The 27,946-nt window shown below is 42.2% G+C and overlaps 1 protein-coding gene across 1 annotated transcript; it reads right to left on the bottom strand.

The window, feature by feature from the left end:
* Window positions 1-180: 180 nt before the first annotated feature.
* Window positions 181-26,902, bottom strand: LOC134376565 (uncharacterized). The gene is made up of 5 exons (XM_063095090.1): window positions 26,863-26,902; window positions 14,065-14,160; window positions 2,232-3,293; window positions 656-968; window positions 181-418 (listed from the first exon to the last, which is right to left on the bottom strand). Exons 1-5 carry the CDS (start codon window positions 26,900-26,902, stop codon window positions 181-183), a joined length of 1,749 nt encoding a protein of 582 aa, XP_062951160.1.
* Between the last annotated feature and the right edge of the window lie 1,044 nt (window positions 26,903-27,946).

Here is a 27,946-nt window from a genome sequence, read left to right as displayed (position 1 = left end):
AGGGCCGTTTCAGTCTTAGTAGGAAAGGCTTCTACCCATCCAGAGAAAGTATCTATAAATACCAGCAGATACCTGTTCCTATACCGACCAGGCTTCATCTCTGTGAAGTCTACTTCCCAGAACACGCCGGGTCGATCTCCCCGTTGTCTCCTCCCGGTCTCTCGGTAGGTTGCGACCGCATTAGTCATGGCACAAGCTTGACACTGACTGGCGACTTCGCGAACTGCAGACGAGAGGTTTGGGATGAGGAGGCTGGTGCGGTTTATCAATTGGAGAAGTTTTTGCTGGTCCCAAGTGTGTCAGCCGGTGTAGCCGTTGAATGAATTCTTTTCCCTGGTCAGGGGTGAGTTCTCCTAGCTTGGCCTTTGTCTGGGCGGGTTCGATTGGCTCTTGAGGTTTGGTAGTTTCTGCCAGCACTCTGGTCGACAGGGCGGCTTGTTTTGCAGCCTCATCGGCCCTCCGGTTTCCGGTGGCTACAGGGTCGCTTCCCTTCTGGTGGCCGGGGCAGTGGATAATAGCGACCTGTTTGGGGAGGTGGATGGCCTCTAGCAGGGCCAAAATTTCTTCTTTGTTTTTAATGTCTTTTCCAGCCGAAGTGAGCAGCCCCCTTTGTTTATATATTGCCCCATGAACATGAGCAGTGGCGAAAGCGTACCTGCTGTCTGTGTAGATGTTGATGTTTTTTCCTTCAGCCAGGCGCAACGCCTGGGTCGAAGCCACCAGTTCGGCCCTTTGAGCTGACGTACCTTCCGGCAAGCTGCTCGCCCACACCGTCCGCTGGCCATCTACGATGGCGGCCCCTGCCCGCCGTCTACCTTCCGCCATAAAACTACTACCGTCCGTATACCAAGTTGGCACCCCAGGCAATGGCTGGTCTTTTAGGTCCCGGCGAGTCCCAGTTTCTTCGGCGAGGATCTCGGAACACCTGTGCACTGGGGTGACTTCCGGTTCGGCTGGTAGTAGGGTAGCTGGGTTTAGGATGGCAGGGGGAGCGAACGTTACCTTTTCATTTAGTAGTAGGCTCTGGTAATGAGTCATTCTAGCGTTGGTCATCCATCGGTCGGGGGGCTGCCGCACGATGCTTTCGAGGCTATGGGAAGCAATCACAGTCACATTTTGTCCCAAGGTTAACTTATCAGCGTCCTTGAGAAGGAGCGCCACTGCTGCAACCGCTTTCAGGCAGGTTGGCCACCCGCTGGCCACCGGATCCAGTTTCTTTGATAGATAAGCTACTGGCCGGTAGTCATTGGTCCCTGGCTTTTTTACAGGTAGTAGAGGGGTGTTCCAGGGCGACTGACAGGGCACCAAGACCCCTAGGTCTAAGAACCTTTGAATGTGGGGCCTGATACCTTCCTGGGCTTCTTTGCTCATTGGATACTGTCGAACAGCCACCGGTGAGGCACCTGATCTCAGTTCTACTACCACTGGTGGGACTTGATTGGCTAGCCCCATGCCTGCCCTTTCTGCCCATACAGTGGGAAAAAGCTGGAGCCAGGACGGGTCGATAGAGGAGGGAACTGGTCTTTCATGCAGCCGGTATTCTTCTTCTAAGCTTAGGACCAGGCACATAGTAGGGCGATCATCCCACGTTACTTGTGGACCTTTAGCAGAAAACTGGATCTGGGCTTTTAGTTTGGTTAGGAGGTCCCTGCCCAACAGAGGAGCGGGGCACTCGGGTATGACCAGAAAGGAGTGGGTTATTTGTTTATATCCAACTTTTAAAAGTCTCTTTGTGGTCCAGGGGTAGACGTTGCTTCCTGTCGCTCCTTCTACAACTGTCCGTCTAGGCCCTATTTTTCCCATGGGTTGGGTCAATACCGAATGTTCAGCCCCGGTATCGACCAGGAACTCAATGGGGGTCCCCTCCACAGTCAGTGTTACCCTAGGTTCGGGGAGGGGGTCCGAACCCCGACTCCCCTAGTCATCTAGGGATAGAACCTTGGCTTCTCTGATGTTCTTTTTCCGGGGACATTCTCTTGCCCAGTGACCCTTCTCTTTACAGTACGCGCATTGGTCTTTGTCTAGAGGGGGTCTTCCATCCCTAGGTGTTTTCTTTGCCCGGTTGCTCAGGTTCCCTGTCTGCCTATCTCTAGACCCTCTTTCACCTACCACTGCGGCCAAAATCCTAGTCAAGTTTTTTTCTTGGCGCCTATCGCGCTGTCTCTCTCTCTCTTCTGTCTCTCTTTTTTGTCTTTCTTGTTTTTCTTCTTCTGTCTCTCTCTTGTGGTACACCTTTTCTGCCTCTCTCACTAAATCTTGTAAGGAATAATCTTGGAGCCCCTCTAGCCTCTGTAACTTTTTCTTGATATCTGGGGCTGCCTGTCCGATGAAGGCCATTGTGACCGCAGCCTGCTGCCCCTCAGAAGAGGGTTCAAACGGAGTGTACCTTCTATAGGCCTCCATTAGGCGTTCTAAGAAAACCGAAGGGGGTTCTGCCGGTCCCTGCAAGACCTCTCTTACCTTGGCCAAATTGGTGGGGCGCCGGGCTGCCCCTTTGAGACCTGCCACTAGAGTCCGGCGGTAGACCAGGAGACGCTCCCTACCTGCAGCTGTGTTGTAATCCCACTGAGGTCGGTTGAGGGGAAAGGCGTCATTAATGAGGTTCTCGAGTTGAGTGGGGGCCCCGTTGTCCCCAAGGACATTTTTGCGGGCCTCTAGGAGAATCCTTTCTCGCTCCTCAGTGGTGAAAAGAATCTGTAGGAGCTGTTGGCAATCGTCCCAAGTGGGCTGATGAGAAAACATAAGAGACTCAAGGAGTCCCGTGAGTCCTGCTGGATTTTCAGAAAAAGAAGGATGGTTAGATTTCCAATTATAAAGATCTGCTGAGGAAAAAGGCCAATATTGTAGAGGAACTAGGCCGTTGGGCTCGGCTGGGGGTCCTATGGCTCGGAGGGGTAAAATCACAGTGGAGTCAGGACCTGAGTCGTCTGCCGGACTGCGGGCACGGCGACTCCTGGTCCTAGCGGCTGGTCCCTCAGGATCGGAACTATCGGGCGCCTGGCCCGGCACCGGTCCGATCGCCTGAGGGGCCAGAGGAGGCGGCAGGGCCGCCGGGTAGGGCGAGGGCTCAGAGAGAAGGAGCGAGTCGTCTGTTTCCGGGTAGAGGGGGGGTCGGGGAGGTGCGGATGGCCCCCTTGCGGCTGGTCCTCGAGTGTTTTCTGGGCTAGAGACAACAGCGATTTTGGCGGAGGGCGGCACCCACGGTGGAGGGCTCTGGGCGAGGTCCAGCCACACCATGATGTATGGGACTTGGTCCGGATGTCCTCCGGTTTCCTGAAAGACAATCTTTTTAACTGCAAAAAGGACAGAGAGATTAAAGGTTCCTTCTGGCGGCCACCCTACGCCGAACGTAGGCCATTCGGAAGAGCAGAGAGTCTGCCATTTTCCTTTTTTGATCTCCACGGATTGGTTATGAGCCCTGATCTTTACATCTTTCCAGTGATCCAGAGTGAGAGAGAGAGAGGTGGAAGTACCTTGTCCCATTTCGAAGAGAGGGACAATAACAGAGAGACTTACTACAAATAAGACAAAAAGAAACCAAAAACGTCGGCGAGATCGAGTTGCGTAGAAGCAGGAAAAGGACTCAGATGGCAGAGCGCGCCTCCCTAGGCGCGACGACGGGATCAAAACGCAAAGATCCTCTACCGAGGGGTCCACCAGGCGTCCCTGGTCCTCCCCTGATCCTGGGACGTCTCCCAGGATTACCGGGTGGTGAGCCCCCGAACACGTCTGTTCGCTACTCACACATCAACCCGGAACAAACCCGAAACCAAAATGTGCGCACCCTGAGGGACAGTCGAAATCACTGAGTCAGACACAGAGACGAGACACAGAAACGAGACACAGAACGACTGCTGGCCAGCTTACCTCCCGTTGGTGGGTCGGTGGTCCCTGGGTGGGGGTCTCCGATCCCGGACGAGCCCCCAAATGAGAGACCCCTGGAGCAGGCGGTCAATTGGTTTGGAGACCCTCCCAAGGAACAGCGAGACCACGAGGACGGATGCAAACAGCAAGAGGTTTATTGATCACACGGGTACCCGGGCGACTCAGTCTTTTGGAAGACTGGCGCGCCGAGTGGAATTTCTGGGCTCATTTTATAGCAAAAAGCGCGGGTACAGAAGCGAGAAGCAAGGTAATTGGTTAGTTTAAATCAAGCCAGGGGTGAACTTCGGTCAAGTGGGAGTCCTTGAAACAGCTGAGGGGCACTCTTGAAACTTTAACTGACTTGTCTATTTCTGGGAACTATCCGCCCTTTGCCTCGGGCCGGGGCCCAGGTGCATAACCACAGATATCCTGTTTGACTCTGTTCCCCTTGTTTCTTAACTTGACTTTTTGGCTGTATTTTCCCTATACTGCGGCTAGCTTGAAAAGAAAAAGGAAAAACACTTCCTTCATTACCAACATGTAAGAATTCAGGGCAAAATTCAAAATCCCCACCAACTGCAAATTTCAAGTGGGAGGGTGTGGGGGACCCAAGAGTCACAAGTCCTGAGTGGATAAGACTCCTTAAAAGAAGTAGAGGAAAGAAATCAGGCTTTGCTACCATCTGCATGTTTGTGTGCCTCCAAAATTTATGTGTTTAAACGTAATCAAGGTGATGGTATTAAAAGGCAGAGTCTTTGGGAGGTAATTAGGTTTTACAGGTCTATGCCCCATGAATGGGATAAGTGCTGTTTTAAAAGGAACCTGAGAGCCCCAAAATTGTGTGAGTCAATTCCTTAAAATATATATCTCTCTCTCTCTCCATATATATGTGTGTGTGTGTGTATGTGTACATACATTCAAGCATCCCATTGGCTCTGTTTCTCTGGAAAACCCTGACTGATACATTAATTATGTAACCCTTGAACAAGTACTCACCAAATCTGAGCTCCAAGTGCGTCATCAGTAACGTGGGTCAATAATTGCAGCAATTATGATAAAAATAATGCGCTTGATAACCCAGTGTATCAGGAAGGGCTTCCTGAACAGAAGACAGAGCCCTCGGGGAGCTTGTTCAAGATGGCGGCGGCTGCAGCGGCTGGCGCGGAGTAGCTGAGGTGGAAAAGGTGGCCACTGGGCCTCAGGCAGCTGGGAAGCTTGTGGACCTTCCTCTGGCCATCTCTTAAGGGAGGACTGCTGCTGCTGGCCGGTCGTGGGGGCTCAACGCCACTTTGCCCCCGGCAGGAGAGGCTGCCTCATTTACAGGCAGCAGCTTTGAAGTGTGGAGCAGGAAAAGAACTGATTCTTAGCTGCAAAAGCGAGTCTTGAAACAGGGAACACAGCGCCAGGGCTGCTGTGGATGCAGCCAGGATCCCGGAGGCTGGGGCCGCGCTGAAGGCGGCCAGCTGCCCTATTCAGGATTCGAGGTTTCAGGCCAGCATTAAAGAAGATTCCTGGGAGCGCCCGAGCGGCGCCGCGACTGAACAGCCCGAGGCGGCAGCGCCGAGAACACGGAAGGCAACAAACCAGAGACAGAGCGAGCGCCCGACCTGGCACAGCACTGTGAGTGATCCCTGGCACAGCTCTGTTCGGGGGGTGGATGCCCACGCGGCTCCCGCCTGCACCAACAGGCCACTCACTGCCCCGGTGCTGCCTCCATTTCCCCAGGTGCGGGCAGCTCCGCCCTGCTCGGCCATCACTGAGCCCATTTGCTTGGCCTGGCGCAGGGCTTTCCGGACCCTGCGGGCTGGCCTCCTCTCCCACTCCCTCCGCGGTTCTCTGGTGGGGCTGGGGGTGTGGGGCGTCCTGACCAGTGTTGGGAGGGCTAGGAAGTACGGGCTGGCCGACTGTCACTCCACCACACCCTGGACTCCGGCCCCGGTAAACTTCCTGTTACTGGGAGGCAGATACCATCTCTGCGACCACCAGTTTGGAAAAAAGCCTAACGAATTTCTGGTTGGGAATAGTGTGGTAGGAGAGTTCCCAGGTCCGCTTGAACCTGCCGGAGAGCAGGCTGCAGGCGGGCACTAGACTCGGTTTATACCGGGGGGATACAAAGGTGAACAAGACCCGAGAAAGATCTACACAGTGCTACAAAGGCACCCAGAGAGACCGGTCGTCTGTGCCTAGCAGAAACCTGGTAGACTTCCTGGGCGAGGTGGTGCTGAGCAGGGTCTTGAAGGCCCAGCTGATAGACGAGGGGTGCAGAAGACACACCCCAGCCCAGCACAGTGTGCACAGAAGGGGGAGACGTGCGGCCAGGGAGGCGGAGACTCGACAGAAACCACACACCCGGTGGGGTCGCCACTGCACGATCTAACAGCCTGGGCCAGAGCACACGGAACGGGGAGAAGTCCTGTACAGAAAGTGAAAGCTCAGCAGAGATCACACACCCTGTGGTACGTGATCCACCAGCCCAGCAGAGTACAAGCTGACCAGAAAGGTGGATCCCCGGAGAAGCCCAAGACCCGAGGCAACCACACACACAAGACACTAGAGGCCTACTGAGCAGTCACGGCGGGAGCCATACCAAATTGGCAACCACAGCAACATCCTAGTTAGTCATTAGTCTCAAACCGGTGGACTGTGAAACCCCCTGCCACAATGAATAAACACCAAAAAAAAGACACCAGAAATACAAAAAATCAAGAAAGTACACCACCAAAAATTAATAAATCTCATACTCTAGATCCTATAGAACAAGAAGCCCTTGAAATAACTGACAAGGAATTTCGAGTGATAATTCTAAGGAAACTGAATGAGATACAAGAAAACTCAGCTAGACATCATGATGAAATGAGGAAAAGTATACAGGATCTGAAAGAGGAAATATACAAGGAAATCAATGTCCTGAAAAAAAATGTAGCAGAACTTGCTGAACTGAAGAAGTTATTCAGCGAAATAAAAAACACAATGGAGAGTTTAACCAGCAGGCTTGTCGAAGTTGAAGAGAGAACCTCTGAACTTGAAGATGGGCTGTTTGAAATAACACAAGCAGACAAAAAGAAAGAAAAAAGAATCAAGGACATTGAAGAAAATCTGAGAGAGATATCAGACAACCTCAAGCGCTCAAATATCCAAGTCATGGGTATTCCAGAAGGGGAGGAAAATGGAGAATCCATTGAAAACATATTCAACAAAATAGTGGCAGAAAACTTCCCAGGTATAGGAAAAATCACAGATCTTCAGATCCAGGAAGCTCAACGATCTCCAAACGTATTCAACCCAAAAAGGCCTTCTCCAAGACATGTCATAGTCAAATTGGCAAAACTCAGAGACAAAGAGAGAATCTTAAAAGCTGCAAGAGAGAAGCGTCAAATCACCTATAAGGGAGCCCAAATCAGGTTAACATCAGACTTTTCATCACAAACCCTAAAAGCTAGAAAGGAATGGGATGATATTTTCAAAATACTAAAAGACAAAGATTGCCAGCCAAGAATACTCTACCCTGCAAGGCTATCCTTCCGAAATGGGGGGCAAATAGTATATTTCTCAGACAAACAAAAACTGCGGGAGTTCACTACCACAAGACCACCCTTACAAGAAATCCTCAAGGGAGTACTGGGTTTGGTTCCTGAAAAATAACTACCACTGCCATAAAAACCTAAGAAAAATCTAAACCCGCTAGTACAATAAAAATGGCATTCATGAAGAGAAAACAAGCTAACAAAAACACTATCTACAACCTAAGGAACCAACAAACAAAGAAACCAAACAGTAAATCAGAAAGCAAGGAACAAAAGACACCTAAGACAACCAAACAACCAATAAAATGCTAGGAATAAATCAACACCTTTCAATAACAACTCTTAATGTTAAAGGCTTAAATTCCCCAATTAAAAGACACAGACTGGCTGACTGGATCAAAAAGCAGGACCCAACTATATGCTGCCTACAAGAGACCCACCGCACCCATAAAGATTCACACAGACTAAGAGTGAAAGGATGGAAAAAGATTTACCATGCAAACAGAAAAGAAAAACGAGCTGGAGTGGCTATTCTTATATCTGACAAAATAGACTTTAAACTAAAAACCATAAAAAGAGACAATGAGGGACACTACTTAATGATAAAAGGACTGATCCATCAAGAAGACATAACAATCATAAATATGTACGCACCCAATGTTGGAGCAGCCAGATTTATAAAACAAACTCTATTAGACCTAAAGAAGGAAATAGACACTAATACCATAATAGCAGGGGACCTGAACACTCCACTGTCAATATTAGACAGATCATCTAGGCAAAGAATCAGTAGAGAAACACAAGATCTAAACAAGACTCTAGACCAATTGGAATTGGCAGATATCTACAGAACATTCCACCCAACAACCTCAGAATATTCATTCTTCTCATCAGCACATGGATCATTCTCCAGGATAGATCACATATTAGGTCACAAATCAAGTCTCAATAAATTCAAAAAAAATTGGAATTATCCCATGTATCTTCTCAGACCACAATGGATTAAAACTAGAAATTAATAACAAACAAAACTCTGGAAACTATACAAACACATGGAAATTAAACAGCATTCTACTTAATGACATATGGGTCCAAGAAGAAATCAAGCAGGAAATCAAAAAGTTTATTGAAACTAATGAAAACAATGATACATCATACCAAAACCTGTGGGATACTGCAAAAGCAGTATTGAGGGGAAAATTTATTGCATTATATGCTCACTTCAGAAGAATGGAAAGATGGCAAGTGAACAACCTAACACTTCACCTTAAAGAACTAGAAAAACAAGAACAATCCAATCCTAAAGTTAGCAGACGGAAAGAAATCATTAAGATCAGAGCAGAACTGAATGAAATTGAAAACCAAAAAACAATTCAAAAGATCAACGAATCAAAAAGTTGGTTTTTTGAAAAGATAAATAAAATTGACAAACCATTAGCATGGCTAACAAAAAAAAGAAGAGAGAAGACTCAAATAACAAAAATTAGAAATGAAAAAGGCGATATTACAACTGATTCATCTGAAATACAAGGAATCATTCGAGACTACTATAAACAACTATACGCCAACAAATTTGAAAATCTGGAGGAAATGGATAAATTTCTGGACACACACAAGCTCCCAAAACTGAACCGTGAAGACGTAGAAAATTTGAACAGACCAATAACAATAAAGGAGATTGAAGCTGTTATCAGAAGGCTCCCAACAAAGAAAAGCCCAGGACCAGATGGATTCACAGCAGAATTTTACCAAACATTCAAAGAGGAATTGACACCGATTCTTTACAAACTATTCCAAAAGATTGAAACGGACGCAAATCTCCCAAACTCATTCTATGAAGCAAACATCATCCTGATACCAAACCCAGGTAAAGATATAACCAAAAAAGAAAACTACAGGCCGATATCCTTGATGAATATAGATGCAAAAATCCTCACTAAAATACTAGCAAACAGAATACAGCAACACATACGAAAAATTATTCATCACAATCAAGTGGGATTCACCCCAGGGATGCAAGGTTGGTTCAACATACGCAAATCAATAAATGTGATACACCATATTAATAAACTCAAACACAAGGACCATATGATCATCTCTATAGATGCTGAAAAAGCATTTGATAAAGTTCAGCACTCATTCATGACAAAGACCCTCTATAAGTTAGGTATACAGGGAAAGTATCTCAACATAATTAAAGCCATATATGACAAACCCACTGCCAATATCATCCTGAATGGGGAAAAGCTGAAAGCTTTTCCTTTAAGAACAGGCACTAGACAAGGATGCCCACTGTCACCACTCCTATTCAACATAGTGTTGGAAGTACTAGCCAGAGCAATCAGAGAAGAGAAGGAAATAAAGGGCATCCAGATTGGAAAAGATGAAGTCAAACTGTCCCTGTTTGCAGATGACATGATCCTATATATCGAACAGCCTAAAACCTCTACAAAAAAACTGTTGGAATTGATAAATGATTTCAGCACAGTAGCAGGATACAAAATCAACACACAAAAATCAGTAGCATTTCTTTTCTCCAATAGTGAACATGCAGAAGGAGAAATCAAGAAAGCCTGCCCATTTACAATAGCCATCAAAAAAATAAAATACTTAGGAATTGAGTTAACCAAGGAGGTGAAAAATCTCTATAATCAGAACTACAAACCACTGCTGAGAGAAATTAGAGAGGATACAAGAAGATGGAAAGATATTCCATGCTCTTGGATTGGAAGAATCAACATAGTGAAAATGTCCATACTACCCAAAGTGATATACAAATTCAATGCAATCCCCATCAAAATTCCAAAGACATTTTTCTCAGAAATGGAAAAAACTATTCAGACATTTATATGGAACAATAAAAGACCACGAATAGCCAAAGCAATGCTCAGAAAAAAAAATAAAGCTGGAGGCATAACACTACCTGACTTTAAGCTATACTACAAAGCTATAATAACCAAAACAGTATGGTACTGGCATAAAAACAGACACACTGACCAATGGAATAGAATAGAGAATCCAGAAATCAACCCACACACTTACTGCCATCTGATCTTTGACAAAGGCACCAAGCCTATTCACTGGGGAAGGGACTGCCTCTTCAGCAAGTGGTGCTGGGATAACTGGATGTCGATATGCAGGAGAATGAAACTAGATCCATACCTCTCACCGTATACTAAAATCAACTCAAAATGGATTAAGGATTTAAATATACACCCTGAGACAATGAAACTTCTTAAAGAAAACATAGGAGAAACACTTCAGGAAATAGGACTGGGCACAGACTTCATGAATACGACCCCAAAAGCACGGGCAACCAAAGGAAAAATAAACAAATGGGATTATATCAAACTAAAAAGCTTCTGCACAGCAAAAGAAACAATTAAAAGAGTTAAAAGACAACCAACAGAGTGGGAGAAAATATTTGCAAAATATACATCTGACAAAGGATTAATATCCAGAATATATAAGGAACTCAAACAACTTTACAAGAAGAAAACAAGCAACCCAATTAAAAAATGGGCAAAAGAGCTAAGTAGGCATTTCTCTAAGGAAGATATCCAAATGGCCAACAGACATATGAAAAAATGCTCAACATCACTCAGCATCCGGGAAATGCAAATCAAAACCACATTGAGATACCATCTAACCCCAGTTAGGATGGCTAAAATCCAAAAGACTATGAACGATAAATGCTGGCGAGGTTGCGGAGAAAAAGGAACTCTCATACATTGTTGGTGGGACTGCAAAATGGTGCAGCCTCTATGGAAAATGGTATGGAGGTTCCTTAAACAATTGCAAATAGATCTACCATACGACCCAGCCATCCCACTGTTGGGAATATACCCAGAGGAATGGAAATCATCAAGTCGAAGGTATACCTGTTCCCCAATGTTCATCGCAGCACTCTTTACAATAGCCAAGAGTTGGAACCAGCCCAAATGCCCATCATCAGATGAGTGGATATGGAAAATGTGGTACATCTACACAATGGAATACTACTCAGCTATAAAAACGAATGAAATACTGCCATTTGCAACAACATGGATGGACCTTGAGAGAATTATATTAAGTGAAAGAAGTCAGGCACAGAAAGAGAAATACCACATGTTCTCACTTATTGGAGGGAGCTAAAAATTAATATATAAATTCACACACACACACACACACAAACCGGGGGGGGGGGGGGAAGAAGATATAACAACCACAATTATTTGAAGTTGATACAACAAGCAAACAGAAAGGACATTGTTGGGGGGAGGGGGGGAGGGAGAAGGGAGGGAGGTTTTGGTGATGGGGAGCAATAATCAGCTACAATGTATATCGACAAAATAAAATTTAAAAAAAAAAAAAAAGAAGACAGAGCCCTCCTGGGAGAAGGCCATTTGGCTTTTTCCCCTTCTGCCATCATAGAAAGGATGCCTGGAACAGAAGCAGCCACCCGGTGACCATGAAGACAAAAACCACGTGCTGAGGATGTGCATGAGCATAAGCGAAGGAGCCTGGGTCCCTGCAGTCATCATTTAGCCTTCACACAGGTTGTGAGAAAAAATTGCTAAGCTCAGCGACAAATCTGCTACGGTTCAACCTAATAAATCTAACCCTAACCTTCATCTTTATTGTCAAGCACAAGACTACAGACAGAACAATTATGTTTTACTTGGAAGAGCAGTACCTAGAACACTGAAAGTGCTCAATAGGTATTAAGATATTGTCATTGTGGGCTGTCCTTCCATGCGTATCTCCCACCATGGCTCAACATGTCTGCAGGAAAGCTCCAGAGAATGATACCCTCAGCCTAAAATCCAGAAGAAGAAAACTGTGTCTGTCCCTGAGGCATCCACCTGGAATTTTACTCTTGGCTGTCAGTGACTATGGAAAATGTGGATCTGACTTAGACCAACGAGGGCCCAGGCCTGGTGCTAAGGGTTGGGGCTCAGTTTGCCCAATATAGCAACTAAAATGACAGGGTGCTTAGTTAAATTTGAATTTCACATCGGAATAATGAGTTGTTTTAGTGTAATATATCCCATGCAACATTTGGGAGGTAGATGTACTAAAAAAAGGAGGTACTGTTTATCTGAAATTGAAATATAACTGGGAATCCAATATTTATCTGGCAACCCTAGATGAGGCTTATTATACCCAAATACTTGAGCTAAGAGGGTGGTGGGAGCTATGATTATGAAATGAAATTCTGGGGCTGTCTTGCCAAAATCAGGTGAGTGAATGCTTGAAGCAGGGAGAACACACACACATATACACATGTACATAGATGTTTTCTTCAAACAACTGATTTTTCAAAATAAAACAACTCACAGGAAAGCAATGGATTTGGGGCGATGGCAGAATTTGCAACCAATGGATATGGGGCGATGGCAGAAATTTGAAAAATGCAATATTTAAAGCATAAAAAAGTCCTACTTGTACATAAGGTAGTTGTTATCTAACCACACTGATATTTATGACAAAAAAAAATCTATTTTTTTCCTTCCAGTCATTCAATTGCTGGATGAAACCCCCAATAAGACATAAAGGAAATCATAGCACGGAGTATAAAGATTCCAAAAGAATATAATTATATGCTAAGTGTGTGTGTGTGCTGTAAGCTTGCACGTATCTATCTCTTTCTTAAAAATAGATTGCATAAAGAAAATCTCTGATTTCATTGAAAACAATAATTATGTCAGTTATACTAAGAAAAGGATTATAATATTCAGAATTTGGAATACTCAGTAACTCGCAATCTAGAATTCTGCATATTTGTTGCAAACTGGAATGTGCTGATATGATGTATATGGTGTGTGTCTGTGTGTGTCTATGTGTGTGTATACATATACACATATATACTTTTTTACATTTCTCTCTGGTCTTAGCCTGTGATCCACTTAGATCTAGCAAAAATCCACTGTGCAGACATGATAGGAATTAATATTATGTGAGTTTCAATGGTCTTAAATTAGACAGCTCTTAGAATGCCAGGATTCAGGTCCTTTGATTTTATATAACTGACAACTTCTGCACAGCACTTTAGTCGGGCAGACTCTACAACAATTAAACAAGAATGAAAGGCTTCTAGTACTGACATTATTGCAAATATATATAGGATGTTCAGTTAATTCTCTCCCTTTACAAATTCCACTAGCACTCTAAGCTGTGTCCTCAATTCTCTCATCCTTTGTGCAAACTTGAGCCTTATGATAATGGGGGGACTGGTTTCAGCTCTTTAAAACAAGTGATATTCTATAATGGACGAAGGAGTTTGACATAAGACAACATAAAATTGCTTTTGTTTTCAACAGAAACTCTTAAGAAATCTGTTTTTTAAAGCCATCGACATTGAATAAGAAACTCTGCACTTATTCATTCCTGTTTCATGTATTCATCCAGTATTAATTGAGCACCTATTTTGTGCCAGGCACTAAGAACTGGGGACACTGGAGGGAATAAGGCACATTGTCTATCCTTCTGAGAAGAGATTCTGTCCCTGTAAATAATCAGGATTGCTTTGCAGCCACAATATGTGAAGTGTTTCGTGTGTTTTGGTCTCTTGCCCACTGAGAAAATGCTACAAATAACAAGTTATTGAAGAGATGATATAGGTGGCACATGGATCAGCAATGTGGGAAACACTGTTTTATGTAATTTCAGAGACCCCAAGCAGAATCTTGATTACCTGAATTCCTCCTGGCTGTCTTCTTGGGGCTGAGAATTTTCTCATCACAAAGTCCTTTGGCAGATGTTGCAAAGTAAGATGTAAGAGCAAATATTCCTGAAAGAAAGAACACGTTGGCTTATGTCTATACAAAAGCATAGGTGAACGACATGGGTCTTTCTCACATTTTGTTAGGGGCACCGCTGGACACCTGAAAAGTGTCTGGGGTGTGGTCAAAGGGCAGAGGAGAATTGATGGGTGGGGCTACATAAAGCTTCATGGTTTGGGGTGTGGTGAGCCAGGTACAAAATCAGCACTGAATGCCCCAGCCCTGCATAGAGCAATGCCTAGAGTAACAAAAAGAAACTAGAACACTCTCGGGTCTTCGTGGAGGGCAAAGTGCTTTACACACTTCATTCAGTCTTTCAAAGAAATAAAACCATGAGATGGTATTGTCCTAATCCACATTACACATTTGAGGTCATATATGCCCATAGTTAAGTACCTTGCCTAAAGTCACTCATCCTAGCCATACTGAGAACCAAATCTAAGTCCTCTGGCTATTCTGTGTTCTTTTCTATTTATGTTCTGTATTTTAGAGATACAGCAAGAAAAAGTATAAAAATATTGAAAATAGAAACGGAATGCACCTTATAATTCTTCCCCCAGTGATCACTGCTATTAATCTTTTAGTGTTACTTTTGTATTTTACCAGGCTAATAAAAGAAAGCTTGATAGACAACCCAACTTTAGGACACATCCTTTATTTTTTAGATTTTTCTATTTTTTTCTGTTTAAACATAACTATATTTATATTCAGGCTATCTTTCCATGCCTGCACCTCAGATGCACCTATTTTGGGGTTTCAATAACAGAATGTCTCGCTCTATGGATGTTCTATTGCACATTGAGCCAGTCCCACTGAAGGGCATTTAGGAGTTTTCAGACTTTTTCCTATCCAAACAATAATGCAGTGACCATCATTGTATATATTTCTTTCAGCATTTGCATAAGCATTTCAATAGAATTCATTTTTCAATCAGTGGATTTGCTAGATTGGAGTATATATTCACTTTTAATTTTTAGTTTTGATGCCTATTGCTAAACCACAAAACAACCAGCATGACTTGCATGAACCAGTGACAACTCAAAAGGATATTTTTAAATAAAATAAAATATTAGAATGTAATACCCAAACTGATAAAAACAATAGCAAGTAGCACTTATCCAACACTCTACATTTTGCAAACTACTTCCCATAGGTAACAAGGAATCTTTGAATTTGGTCTCATTGATGAATTAATTTTTCCCGAACCTTGGGTCCCAAAATAAGGTAGGTGGCTATGACATATCTTGAGCTTCAAAAAGTTGAAATTTCTGTTACATATCAGGCCTGTACCCGCTGCTCTGCCTATAGTAAAATTGTTACATTTAATGACAAGGTTCTTTGTATCCTTGGGGGGAAATTACAAAGCCTCGCATATGTAAAAGAGCAGGCTGCTCTGACTGGCAGCATTTTGGGGGTGTGTGTGTATGTGTTCCATATTCAATGCCTTAAAGGCTCATTTCTTTGAACTCCAATTGATTTGCCAAAAATCAAGTTGCATTATAAAGATACGACAAAATTTGCATTATAGGCATCACTTACTCAGGAATGATAAATCATCAAACTGAATCAATGTGAATAATTAGGCTGTTATTTGTATGTATGGTACAGTTTGGGTTTTTGTTTCTCTTGTTTTTATTTCTTCTTCTTTTTTTTTTTCCATTTTCACTATTCCCCTAGTCAGTCCATTCCATACATTTAAAGGAATTTGATTAATCTGATATAATTTAGGGAATACTGCAGCTCTTTGCTACTCTAGAATGGTCCATGGACCAGCGGTATTGACATTCCCTGGGAGCTTGTTGCAAATGCAGAATCTTAGTCTCCATTCCAGACCTATTGAATCAAAATCTCCATTTTAACAAGATCCCTAGATGATTCATGTGCACATTAAAGTTTGAGAAGCCCTAGTAAAAATCCTTCCTTCATTCCTCCAAGACAGAAAAATTGATTTTTTAAAAATAATAATAACAAAATAAGGAAGCATACAATAGACAGGACCTGTGCTAACCTGCACTGACAAAGGCAAGGGAGAACGAAGGAGGGGAGGGAGGGAGAGGAGAAAAGAACAAAAGACCTAATTATTTAGCAATCTGGAAATATAAACCTTATTGCCAAAGAACACTGAAAATACCCTTTTCCTATTCCTGTTTTAAGCATCAATGTTTCGTATCTCTTAGGAAAAGGGGCTAAAAGCTAGAGCACCATATATTTTGTATAGGTGAGGTTTTAATATGCTTCAGCACCCCCAGTGCCTAATGAAAGCCTTTTAAGTAAATCTCAGGAAGCTCTAATCTCGAAGAGCCTCCCATGTTCTTCTCTGCTGTTCTTATTTAATTTTTAATAAGAACAATTCCACGCAGCTCAAAAGCACGACTCAATTAAGAAATACTCCTACCAGGCATCTTTGAAATCTTGCAGTATCCTCTTCCTTCTGTTTCCCGATGACCCTCAATTTGGTTGTGTCGAGAGGTCTGTGGGGAGGAGGGGGAAAATGAAGCTTATTTTTAATTGCAAGTTCAATTTCACACTGCTCTTTATGAGATGGCAAGACCAGTTTTCAAAGACAGAAACACAACTCATGTATCTGCTGCCAGAAGGCTACAGTGGAATATCTTAGGATCTTATTTTGAAATTTCAAGTGGCATCTTTGATCTGATTCCTTAGGCGTTAGATGTCCTTGAAGTCATATTGAGGTCATGAGAAATAATTTTAAAAGAAACAATTGTGTCTGAATCATAGAACCCCAACCAAAAGTATTTTAAAGTAATCTAAACTTAACTCCCTTATAATGCTCTGGTTTATAACAGAATTATTGTTTAGTTCTTCCTAAAAAAATTTACCTTGCATTAATGTGTCCTTTCTGAAGACCAGTTTCTAGAGATTTAAATCAAGCTACAAATTTTCACTAGCTGCTCCAATTTTTCAGCTGAGAATTCGTGTTTACATTGATATCTGCATATCTAATACATCAAAACACATACATGCACGCATGTATGTGTACATGTGTTTGTGACAACCGCCAACAGTGCTGCCTGTGATGGTTAATTTCAATCACAAAAGCATAATTGCAAATGCACAAATTTATGCATTCTTTTTTTTATTTGTAGCCCATTCACTGATTAAAATGTGAGGAAGCTTACTAAATTAAGCATAATATAAATGGGACAATTATATATAGAATCATGAGGGGAAAAGTCAGTTAAAATAGCGATGACACAGACATTCCCGTACATCAGAGCTACAGCTATACTGACCATTGAATTTAACTTTCCCTATCTTAGTGGCAGAGACAAAAACTATGTGTCTCACACTGTATCACAGGAGAAAATATACAAATATACTAAAAAGTTTCATGGCCCCCCCCAAAAAAATTTTTACATAAATCTATATTTTAGGGACCTCAAGCAATCTAACAGCCAATGTCTTAAAGTATGGCCATACAAAAAGACAAAATACAGTAATATGAATTCTATTTGAACTACCTTCATAATAATAACAACTCAGAGAGGGGATTTCTGCAGGTAGGTGAGACAATACTGCCCAAAGTATGTAAGGTAGTTCTCTGCAGGGATGGAAGTCAGAGATCATGGTGTAGACATGGCTCAAAATGTCCAATGTCCCTTTCAAATATCAGACATTCCTAGCAAATTCATCAGGCTTACTTTTCAGATTAGCTAAACTGCTAATTTTCTATTTGACTTACCTGGACTAAGTGTCTTTAGAAACCAGAGAAGAATTAACATCCTGCCATAAAAATTAAGAACTTGAAAGTTTATTTAACTCAGCCACAAAGTATCTGTTTTTGAAAACAACTTTGTAGAGGTAGTATAATTTATTTAGTGTAAAATTTACTCATTTCAGTGGTTTTTAGTAAGTTTACAAAGTTGCTCAACCATTACCATAATTCATTCAGTAATAGAATATTTCATCACCCCCAAAAGATCCCTCATGCCCATTTACACTTAATTTCTTTCCCACCTTCAAACCTAGACAACCACTAATCTACATTCTGTCTCTATGGATTTGTTTTTTCTGGACATTTTGTATAAATGGAATCACACAACATGTGATCTTTTGTGTCTGGCTTCTTTCACTTAGCATGATGTTTTTGAGATTTAGTCATGTTGTACTGTGCATTAGGATTTCATTCTTTTTTATTGACAAACAATATTCCATTGTGTGGATAAACCACATTTTATCTATCCATTCATCAGCTGATAGACATTGGATTGTTTCTAATTTTAGTCACAAAGAAGCTTACTCATCTGAAAGGGAAATACAAAAATCCTACAGGTAGCATCCTAATTTTGCTCGAAAAGTTCTTTGGATTTGCTCAAGTGCTTGGGCAAGCAGGGAGCATCCAAAGTCACATTTCCAGAGTCATGTAACATGCAAGAGATAAATTAAGAACAAACAAGTTTTGCCAAATCATAAAATAATTTTCTGCATGCTTCTCCTTTTCCCACCCCACCCTAGTTGTGACAATCAAGAATATCTCCAGACATTGCCAAATGTCCCCTGGGGGCAGACCAGTCTCAGAAACACCAGTCAAGGCATTTTCCTAAGTGTGTCCCACGTATTAGCCACCTAACCTGTGTAACAACCCCATGAGGTAGGTATTATCCTCATTTCAGAAGTTTAGGGTGGAAAAGAAAAACCTTAGCCACTGGGACATTAAGTAAAAATTCTCCAAGGTCGCAAGTTAGCACTAGAACTCACCTTATTACCCAGTCCACCTTCTGCACTGCCTCTCACTGGGCAGAGGGAATGTCATGGAATTCAGGGGCAGCAATAACACAACTAGGTGATCCTAATCCCGATCTATTGCCTTCATATATTAAATAAATAAAATCCATGTTGGTGACTTAGAATAGTGCCCAGAACATAGTAAGAAGTAGCCATTATGGTCATTATTATTGCTTGGGCCTGAGCACATTGCAACCCAAAACAAACTGAGGTCTATTAGCAAGAGAGAAACTTGGGCTTCATGTCATGACAAAAATGACAAATAATAACATATTACATAACAGCATATAACAGTGTCAACAACATCCTGTTTCCTAAAGCTGGGGGATCAATTTCATGTACTAGCTCTACTAAGATAATGAAATAAAAGTAAAATGGGAAGGAAGTTAAGACGTAGCCCTCTCATAACATTTGGAACTGGAAATCCATTCATCATAAGAACTGAACTGCTTCCTGTGAGTTTAGAAGTGATAATATGTTACAGGCTTTGAGAAGCATTAAAAGCCTGTGCTTTCTTCAGACAATATTCAGTTTTTATAATGTATTTTTTCTGTCCATGAAGTCAAAAATGGTTGAGAAAATTACGAATCAGATAGAGACAAATTGCCATCCCTAATCACTCCATACTAAAGAAAAGACCAATAACCGAAAGCTGTGCCCAAACCAGCATGTTGCCCTTACAGATGTATAAGAATACATTTACTCATGTAACATATATATTCATATGTGTGTATGTGTGTATTTTGAGGTCGTACTCTGAGTTAGACACAATTTAAAATGCTAAGAATACAGCAGTGAGACAAAACGACCTGCCTTTATAGAGTTTACATTCTAGTAAAGAGAGACAGAAAACCAACAAGGTTAAGTATGATACAGAATCAGGATTTGCACCTGGGACAATAAGACTCCATTACATTTTACCCTCCTTCCTTAAGTGGTTTTGCTCTATGGAAACTAGGCTTAGATGAAATTGACAAGGGTTAAAAAAATGTTTCAGAAAACATCCAATCAAAAAATGCTGATAAACCCCTTATATGATACATAAAAAATAATTGAGACCTAGAGAATGGAAAAAAATGATTGAGAACTAGAGAAAGTCTTACCCCAGGTCACACTATGTGTTAATCAGAAATATTTCCAACATAAAAAACAAAACAAAGAAAAATACTCAATTCAGATTCACTTAACCTTCAAAGAGGGTAAATTTGGGTCCTATCATTGGCATGCCCAATGGATGAATTTGGGTACCAGGTAAGGTTTGATCCAGGACTTCAGAGACTATTGTTGGGGTACTGACTCTGTCACATCTCTCAGTACTGTTGTGTTCTCTGTTGGCTTAGCGCTCACTGAGGCTTATTCAATAAATTTACAAAAATGACTGACGGCAGCTCCAGGCTTCCATGCTACTAGGCAGTATAACATAGTTTCCAAGAGCTCAGCTCTGCAGCCAGATTGACAGGTTCAAATCCCAACTTCACCACTTGTAAGCTGTGTAACTTCAGGCATATTTATTTAATCTCTCTGTGCCTTAGTTTCTTCATCTATAAAATGGGGATAATAAGCGCATGTATGATAGGATTGTTATGAAGATTAAAAGACATAATGCATAAAAAAGCATGTTTTAAAGCAATGATTAGCGCGGAGTAAACACTCAGTAAATGTTAGCTATTATGATTGCCAATTTATCAATGGCAGTGAAAAGAGCTCCCCTCTCCAAATAACTCAGAATATGCAGGAAAGATAATTCATCCTACTGGGTCATGTTCTCATTGCTGAGCCAATCACTGCAGCTGGGTTATAAAACAAGATTATTGGCCAGGCCTGGACCCTGGTCCCTACCTGAGCCACGGGGTTCAGAAAGATGGGTACAGTCTGTTTTGAACCCCCATGTACTGAAAGTTGGGGAAGAGTAAATTTCCAAAAGAAAATGAGCTGATACCAGAAAGGGGGAAAACGGATGCTGGACTGACAAGCAAAATAGCTATTCATTCCAGAGAGCCTGGAGTATGAAAGGAGCTAGAAAATGAAGAAGGGTGATGTGGTATTAAAATAAAAAAAGAAATTACTGGTGGAAACAGAATGGGCAAAAAAGGACAGAAGAGAATGGGGGAGCCACTGAGTCATCTCCTCATGTCAGCTCAGGTAAGGATACCCTGAGAAATGAAACCACGTCTAACTAAAACTTTTTCTCTGACAATCTTTCTTTAAGCTATCATTTTTTGGAGAGGGTGCGTCAACATTTTGCTCAATTTGTTCTGAGATCTTGCTATTTCTTTGTCCATTTTCTCTGTGCAAAGTTTTAGGAAAATTTCTGAAACTTTATTTATAGACAAAGGGACAAATTGGTCTTACATGTGACAAATTTGGCTCTTAGATTGTCTCACTTGACCACCTACAATGTGTCATAAAAATTAAAATAAGGTGCACAGAATTTAAGAATAAGGAAACTTCATATGATATCACAGATTTCTAGTGTCTCTTTTGACAAATCAAGACATTTGAGCAAACGGACTGAACTCCCACATAGCAATGGGTGGAGTTGTTCCTATGGACAAAGCCAGTATGATCTAGTTCCTTGACACATCAAAGTGCTACCCATGTGCTCAGCATTAGCATCACCTGGAGAGAATGATGACAAAGGGGCTACAGGAAACTTCTGGGGGTGACAGATGTGTTCATTACCTTGATTGTGGTGATGGTTTCATGAATGTATATATATATATATGTCAAAACTTGCCAAATTGTGTATTTTCATATGTAGAATTGACACCAGAGGAGAAGGTCTGGGAGGCCCAATAGCTGGCACTTACCAGCTTCTTCACTCCACCATAGGAGAGGATTCAAGAGCAGTCACAGCAGAAAGTGAAAACAGGTTTAATGTAACAGATAACAGATACAGATTTCACAGAGAAAGTGCAGACTAGCTCCAGAGACTGAGCAGAGTCCACACCAAGTTTAATACAAATTAAAAAATATATACATTCACTGTGAAAGTGTAGGCTGGCTCTGGAGTGAACAGCAGCCTGCTAAAGGCAAATATGATGCAAAAAGAAATACACACCTAAGGCAAAGTACGAGCTGGCTCTAGGAGAGTGAGCAATAGCCCCACCTTCTACCAGTATTCAACTTTTCTAGTTTTGCTGTCTAATACATATTCAGGCTGTCTAGTGAGTATTGAACTAAGGGGGTGGTTCCCAGTTATGTAACCTAGCCTTGCACATGCTCAATTGTTCTCTTTTTTTAGAGCATGCTCATTGGTCGAATTCCACCATATGCATTGAATACTTCAAGAACATTCATTGCTCTTTAGTGCCTCCAGTGGAAAGTCATTCAAGGGATAAATTCCTTTTCATTGAGCATGCTTGGCCAGTGAAATTACATATGTCTACCCCTGCAGTCTCAATCTCCACGTGTTGGTACCAAAAATAGTGCTACACATGTTCTCACTTATTGGTGGGAGCTAAAAATTAATATATAAATTCACACACACACACACACACAAAAAAAAAAAAAAACGGGGGGGAAGAAGATATAACAACCACAATTACTTGAAGTTGATACGGCAAGCAAACAGAAAGGACATTGTTGGGGGGGAGGGGGAGGGGGGAGGGGGGAGGGAGGGAGGTTTTGGTGATGGGGAAACAATAATCAATCACAATGTATATCGACAAAATAAAATTAAAAAAATAAAAAAGAAATAGTGCTACAGGCCACAGTAGCTTAGGACTCAAAGGCAGAGCCTGAGTCCTAGGGGAGTAATTTGAGACCCAGAAGAGTGGCCTGAAACTCCATCCCCGGGGGACTGAGCACATCCTATCTCACAATTAATTGAATGTCAGCTATACCTCAATTTTAAATAACACAAAAATAGCCAAATTTCTCATCCATTTGGCCTTCTGACTTAAACACGATACATGGCATATTTACTGCAGCAGGGACTTAGCGTTAGCCGTTCCCTCTGTCTAGAATTCCCCAGATATTCAAAAAGCTTGTTCCTCATATCTTTTATATCTTGTTCGAATATCAACTCCTTCATTTATAACTTTAATCCCTCCCCCTAGCTCTCCTTTTCTCTCTTCCCAGCTTTATTTCACTGTTCACACTCACCATTTGACATACTACATATTTTGTTTATTATCTGGTTAATCATCTGCCTCTGCCCTCAAGAATGTAAGCTCTCAAAGGACAGGGAAATTTTGACTGTTCTATTCACTGCTACATTTCAGTACCTGGAATAATGCCTGGCACATGTTAGAAGCTTAATAATATCTGTTGAGTGAGTGGATCCATTTAATTCTTTACTGTTCATGTACTTGCAGCACCTTCCAGTAGCATTTTTGTGGCTATAGTGCAGATACATACATTAGATTTAACTGTAAAAGAAAAAGAAAAGCACTAATTAAAACTTTTTTCTTTTTGTGTTAAATGTTTAAACAGCAGAATTGTTTAAAAACAAAAATTAAATGAGATAATGGATGTTATTACACTTTATAAGCTGCAAGGCACTGCATTTTTATTAATAACCAGTCTTATAAATAATAGTAGGCTAATTTCCTGAGTCTGGGATAACTTAATTCTGAGCAAGTCACTTTGAAGTGTCTGGACCTCAGTTTCACTTATTTAAACTATACAATAAGCTTAAACTGCTTATTTAAACTGTAAAGTAAGCACTTTAAACCCAATCACATCTAGCATCTTTTGGGAAGTTTAGTGTAATGCTTAAGAATATAGATTATCAGACAGACCTGGGTTCAAATCTTAGCACTGCTCACACATCCACAGATCTTGGGAAATTATTTAATTTCTTTTAGCCTCAGTTTCCACCTCTGTAAAATGGGAGCAAAAACTGTCTCTGACTCTGTGGAATGCTATAAGAGCAAAGTGAGATAATACCTAAAAACTGCCCAGCATATAGTAAGTACTCAAAAAATATTATGTATTATATCATTGTTTCTTTCCTTTCTTGAGTCTTTGATCATTTTTTAACTCATCATCAGTTTTATCTGATCTTCCAGTTTCTTCTACCTTCTAGTAGGATTTGATTTCAGTTTTAATTTTGATATTTATAAATCTTGAAAGTGAATGAATTAAAGCTGCTAGCCAGTAAAACTTAATTAATATGTGTTCCCAGGTAGAAAGTTTCCAAAAAAAAATTGAGTTCCACCCACCCATCTGGGCTTGGAGAGTCAGTAAGTTTAACCACATTACATGCTGCTCTATTTTAAATGCCACAATGAACAGCACAGACTTAACTGCAATTAAATAGTCCCTGCTGACCACTGAATATACAGTACATCATGTCAGAAGAGGCAAAACTGTCAGATTAGTGGAAATTCATTTTGGGATTGCTGGGTAATTTCAAGAGCTGACAGCCAAAGAAAAATCCATGATCCCTTGTGTGTGCCAGCATATATCACTCTTTAACAGCAGTTGTTGGAAACTCATAATGCCGCAATACTCCAGATTCTAAAGTTCACTTCTAGAGCAAAGTTGGAAATGAAAATGTGAGTGATGAGATCATTGTTTTAAATTATAAAAACATGAAAGAGATTCTTCTTGTACCAACCTTAACTAACAAATACGGGCTGGGCTCATGAAGCTGGGATATGCTCTGTAGCCAGTAACTTCTGAGCTGAGGACCGGGACTGCTCATCTAGATAACAGCTCACATTCATCCAGAATGCTGCAGAGGACCTTCTGGCTTTGGGATCCTTTGCCTGAATGGACATTTTTTAGGCTGTTTTCTAGAAGTCGTTTGGTCCTACCTGAGGGTTTCCAAACTCTCCATTTCAACCAGCAGCCAAGCTGATGATTCCTATGTGAAAACTTTTTGACACAGAAAAAAAAATTTCACCAAGTAGATCAGATAAGGAGGGCTTAAAAGTCATAACTAACATTAATTAAGTGCTCAATGGGTACCAGGGACTGTGCTAAATACTCTACCTGTATATTTCTTAATCTCTACTAGGACCTTTAGAGTTTAGCATTATTATACCCACTACACGAGGAAGCCTACAGAGGTATAGTAATATGATGTGGTCACACCACTGTTTCACTGTTACAGGGGGTGACTATGATTAGGTCTTAGACCATCTCACCCAAGGGCAAGAGTTCTCAACCAGGGGTGACTTTTCCCTGCAGAGGGCATTAGGCAGCATCTGAAGGCATTTGGGGCTGTCACAACTTCTACTGGCATCTGGTGAGCAGAGGCTAGAGATGCCACTAAACATCCTGTGGTACCCTCCACAGCCGAGAATCATCCAGGCCCAAACACCAACAGGACTGAAGTATAGAATCACTGCTGTAGGACAGGAATTCTGAAGTGTGGTTCCCTGAACCAGCAGCAGTAGCATCAGCTGAGTGCTGGCTAGAAATGCAAAATGTAGGGCTCCACCCAGACCCACTGAGTGTGGGTGGCCAGCTACCTAAGTTTTAACAAGTCCTCCAGGTGATCCTGATGCAGGCCAAGGTTTGAGGATTCCTGGTCTAGGACCCTCAGAACATGTGGGCTGAGTTCCACTGCTCACGGTGCATACTCACAAATCCTCAATGTCCCAAACAGAGTCAGCATCAGGGCCTTGGCTTGTAGCATTCTACTACCATCAGAATTCAAGATTGCCTGACACCTTTTCTTGTTTCTGAAGCTACAAAAGGATGGCACTAGCCTCTTCAGGTCCTCCCTGTGATGTCCAGGAAACAGACACTGTAATTGTGAATTCTGCCGGAGTACTTAGTGTCCCCCAAACACTAAGGTACTGTTATTAGCAACATATAAGTGAATTTATGTTGACCCTCCATTTATGTCAGATTCTAGAAGAGGTACCTATACATAGGTTATCTCAATTATTATCATTAATAAGGATAACAGTGGTCACTGTTTCTAGAGAACTTTTCCTGTGCCAGGCATGCCTGCTAAACATTTTACCTGCATGATTTCATTCTACATCGCTATCCTGGGAGTTAGGTTTTATTATCACGCCCATTTTAGAAACAAAGAAACTGAGGCTTATGTCTGTACCTTGAGAACATTCCGTCTGATGCAGACTTGTCCTAACTGGTTGCCAAACTCCAGCAAGTTAACCTCGTGGGGAGTGGGAAAGCACCAGTTGGAAGTTTTGGCACTAAAGTCACTTTCTCTCTTTTTTGTAAAACGGAAGGTTTGAACTAAAACAGCTCTAACTTCCTTCCACATCTAACCAGCTATAATTACAGTGTGTAATGTATTTTCTATTTTCTTAGGATCAGCACAATAAAGACTGTCACTATTTACACTGATATTTACATTGGTTTCATTACATTACATCGATATAGCACTTTGAAATTTTCCAAGTGTTTTTCTATTCACAATCTCATTTCAATTTACAACTGTTCTGTGAGATACAAAGGAAAGACATTTGACTTCCTTTGATCATACTGGAATGATTCATTGGTAGCAAATGTTGATTGGGTCCTTGCTATCTGCCTGGCAAGTGCAGACTTCTTGACAATTCATGTCTCTTTGACCCTGACAGTGACTCTATGAGAAAAGCATTACTTTTTAGAGGAAATCAAGGTTCAGAGGGAAGTCAAGGCCCAAGGGGACACACCGTAACTGCTGAGCCTATATTTGAACTGATGAGACTGACTCCCAAGCCCAAGCTCTTGTCCCCAATATGCACAGGTCTTCTGCAAAACTGAGGCATAGAAAGAGCCAGGACTTCCCTTAATGGTGTTTATCGAGTTGGATCCTAGAATAAAATCCAGGAGGCTACCTCCTGTCTTGTGGCGCTGCTACTAAAACACAATTAGACTTGACCTTTTCCTTTTGGGGGTATAGGGGTGGGGGTGGGCATAGGAGGATACTCCAAAAAGTTGGTGCAAAAATAGAATTAAAAGATAATATGATTTTTTTTCATGAACTTTTGGAAGAAGTCTTGTGCAATTGATGCCTGGTTCATGCTCACCACGACCTGAAAGCCGCTCACCTTCACCGTGCACTGGCTGCAGGGCTGGGTGGATCTGCATGGCGCCTGCTCCCTTTAAACAGATGCGCCAGCCTCTTGGGAGATGAAGCTCGTTGGTTCTGTCACTTGTGAGTAATGCACCGTAGCTCCCTAGTGGGGAAAATGCCAGATTATACAATAGAATGCTTTGGTGTGCAACTGTCTTTAGAATAACAAATCTCCTCTTCTGCTTGTGAGCATTACGCTTTAATAAAAACCAAAAGAGTGGCCACAAATCCCCGCTCTAGCTAAAGGGCATGTCTTGTAAATTCATGTTACACCCTCACTGTGCTCCGCCCCCAGCACACACCTTCCATAATTCACAGGGAATGGCACAGCCCACTGCTTTTTCTTACTTTTGTCTTTTTGGCGGGAGCTAGTAGGGGGAGCAGAGTTTCCAGCCTCAGCACTATTAACTATTGACATTGCAGGTGGAACAATTCTTTGCTGGGGTGTTGGGGTGGGGAAGGGCGGCTGTCCCGTGCATGTACGATGCTTCTCTACATCCCTGGTCTCTACCCACTACCCAATGACACACGGTGTTGTGTTTCTCAAAATCTGAGTGTCGCCCCCACCCCTCTTGTGACAACCAAAAATATCTCCAGACATTGTCAAATGTACCCTTGGAGGGAGGGCAAAATCACCCCCAGTTGAGAACCACTACGTTAATTTGAAAAAAAAAACACTAACAACAACAACAAAACACAACTTGGGGTGGAGGAGAGAGCCGTGTTGGTAGAAATAATGCCTAACAGTTGAAACTTTTTTCTGAAGAAAAAGGGAATGTATTTCTCTGTGGAAAGCACTCGGTCCCAACAGTGGGTAACATAAACTGGATCTCAGCAGCGTGGTCTCAACCGAGCGCTGCGGTTCCTGGGATGTTGCAGTCTCTGCGAGGCTGGGCCTGGGAGGCTGGGGGCGCGGGCGCCAGGCGCGGAGCAGGCTCCCCAGGCAGACGGAAGACCGAGCTGAGCTGCCGCCCGCCCGATCTCAGCTGCGCCCACACCACCCTCGCACGTTGTTCCAAACTTAGAGGTGAGAGCTCTGAGAGCTCGCAGGTGAGAGA

The sequence above is a fragment of the Cynocephalus volans genome, chromosome 1 (assembly GCF_027409185.1).
Source record: "Cynocephalus volans isolate mCynVol1 chromosome 1, mCynVol1.pri, whole genome shotgun sequence".
In the NCBI taxonomy this organism is placed as follows: Eukaryota; Metazoa; Chordata; class Mammalia; order Dermoptera; family Cynocephalidae; genus Cynocephalus; species Cynocephalus volans.
This window is presented reverse-complemented; position numbering and strand designations above follow the sequence as displayed.

Bases quoted from the DNA above. Each gene is read 5' to 3' on its own strand.
- LOC134376565 (XM_063095090.1), bottom strand. From the start codon at position 26,902: ATGCAGATCCACCCAGCCCTGCAGCCAGTGCACGGTGAAG. The intron at 969-2,231 runs TGTACCACAAGA...TCCTAAACCCAG, and splicing joins AGTGAGAGAGGCAGAAAAGG to CTACCCTACTACCAGCCGAA. The intron at 419-655 runs GTACGCTTTCGC...CCTGTCGACCAG, and splicing joins AACATCTACACAGACAGCAG to AGTGCTGGCAGAAACTACCA.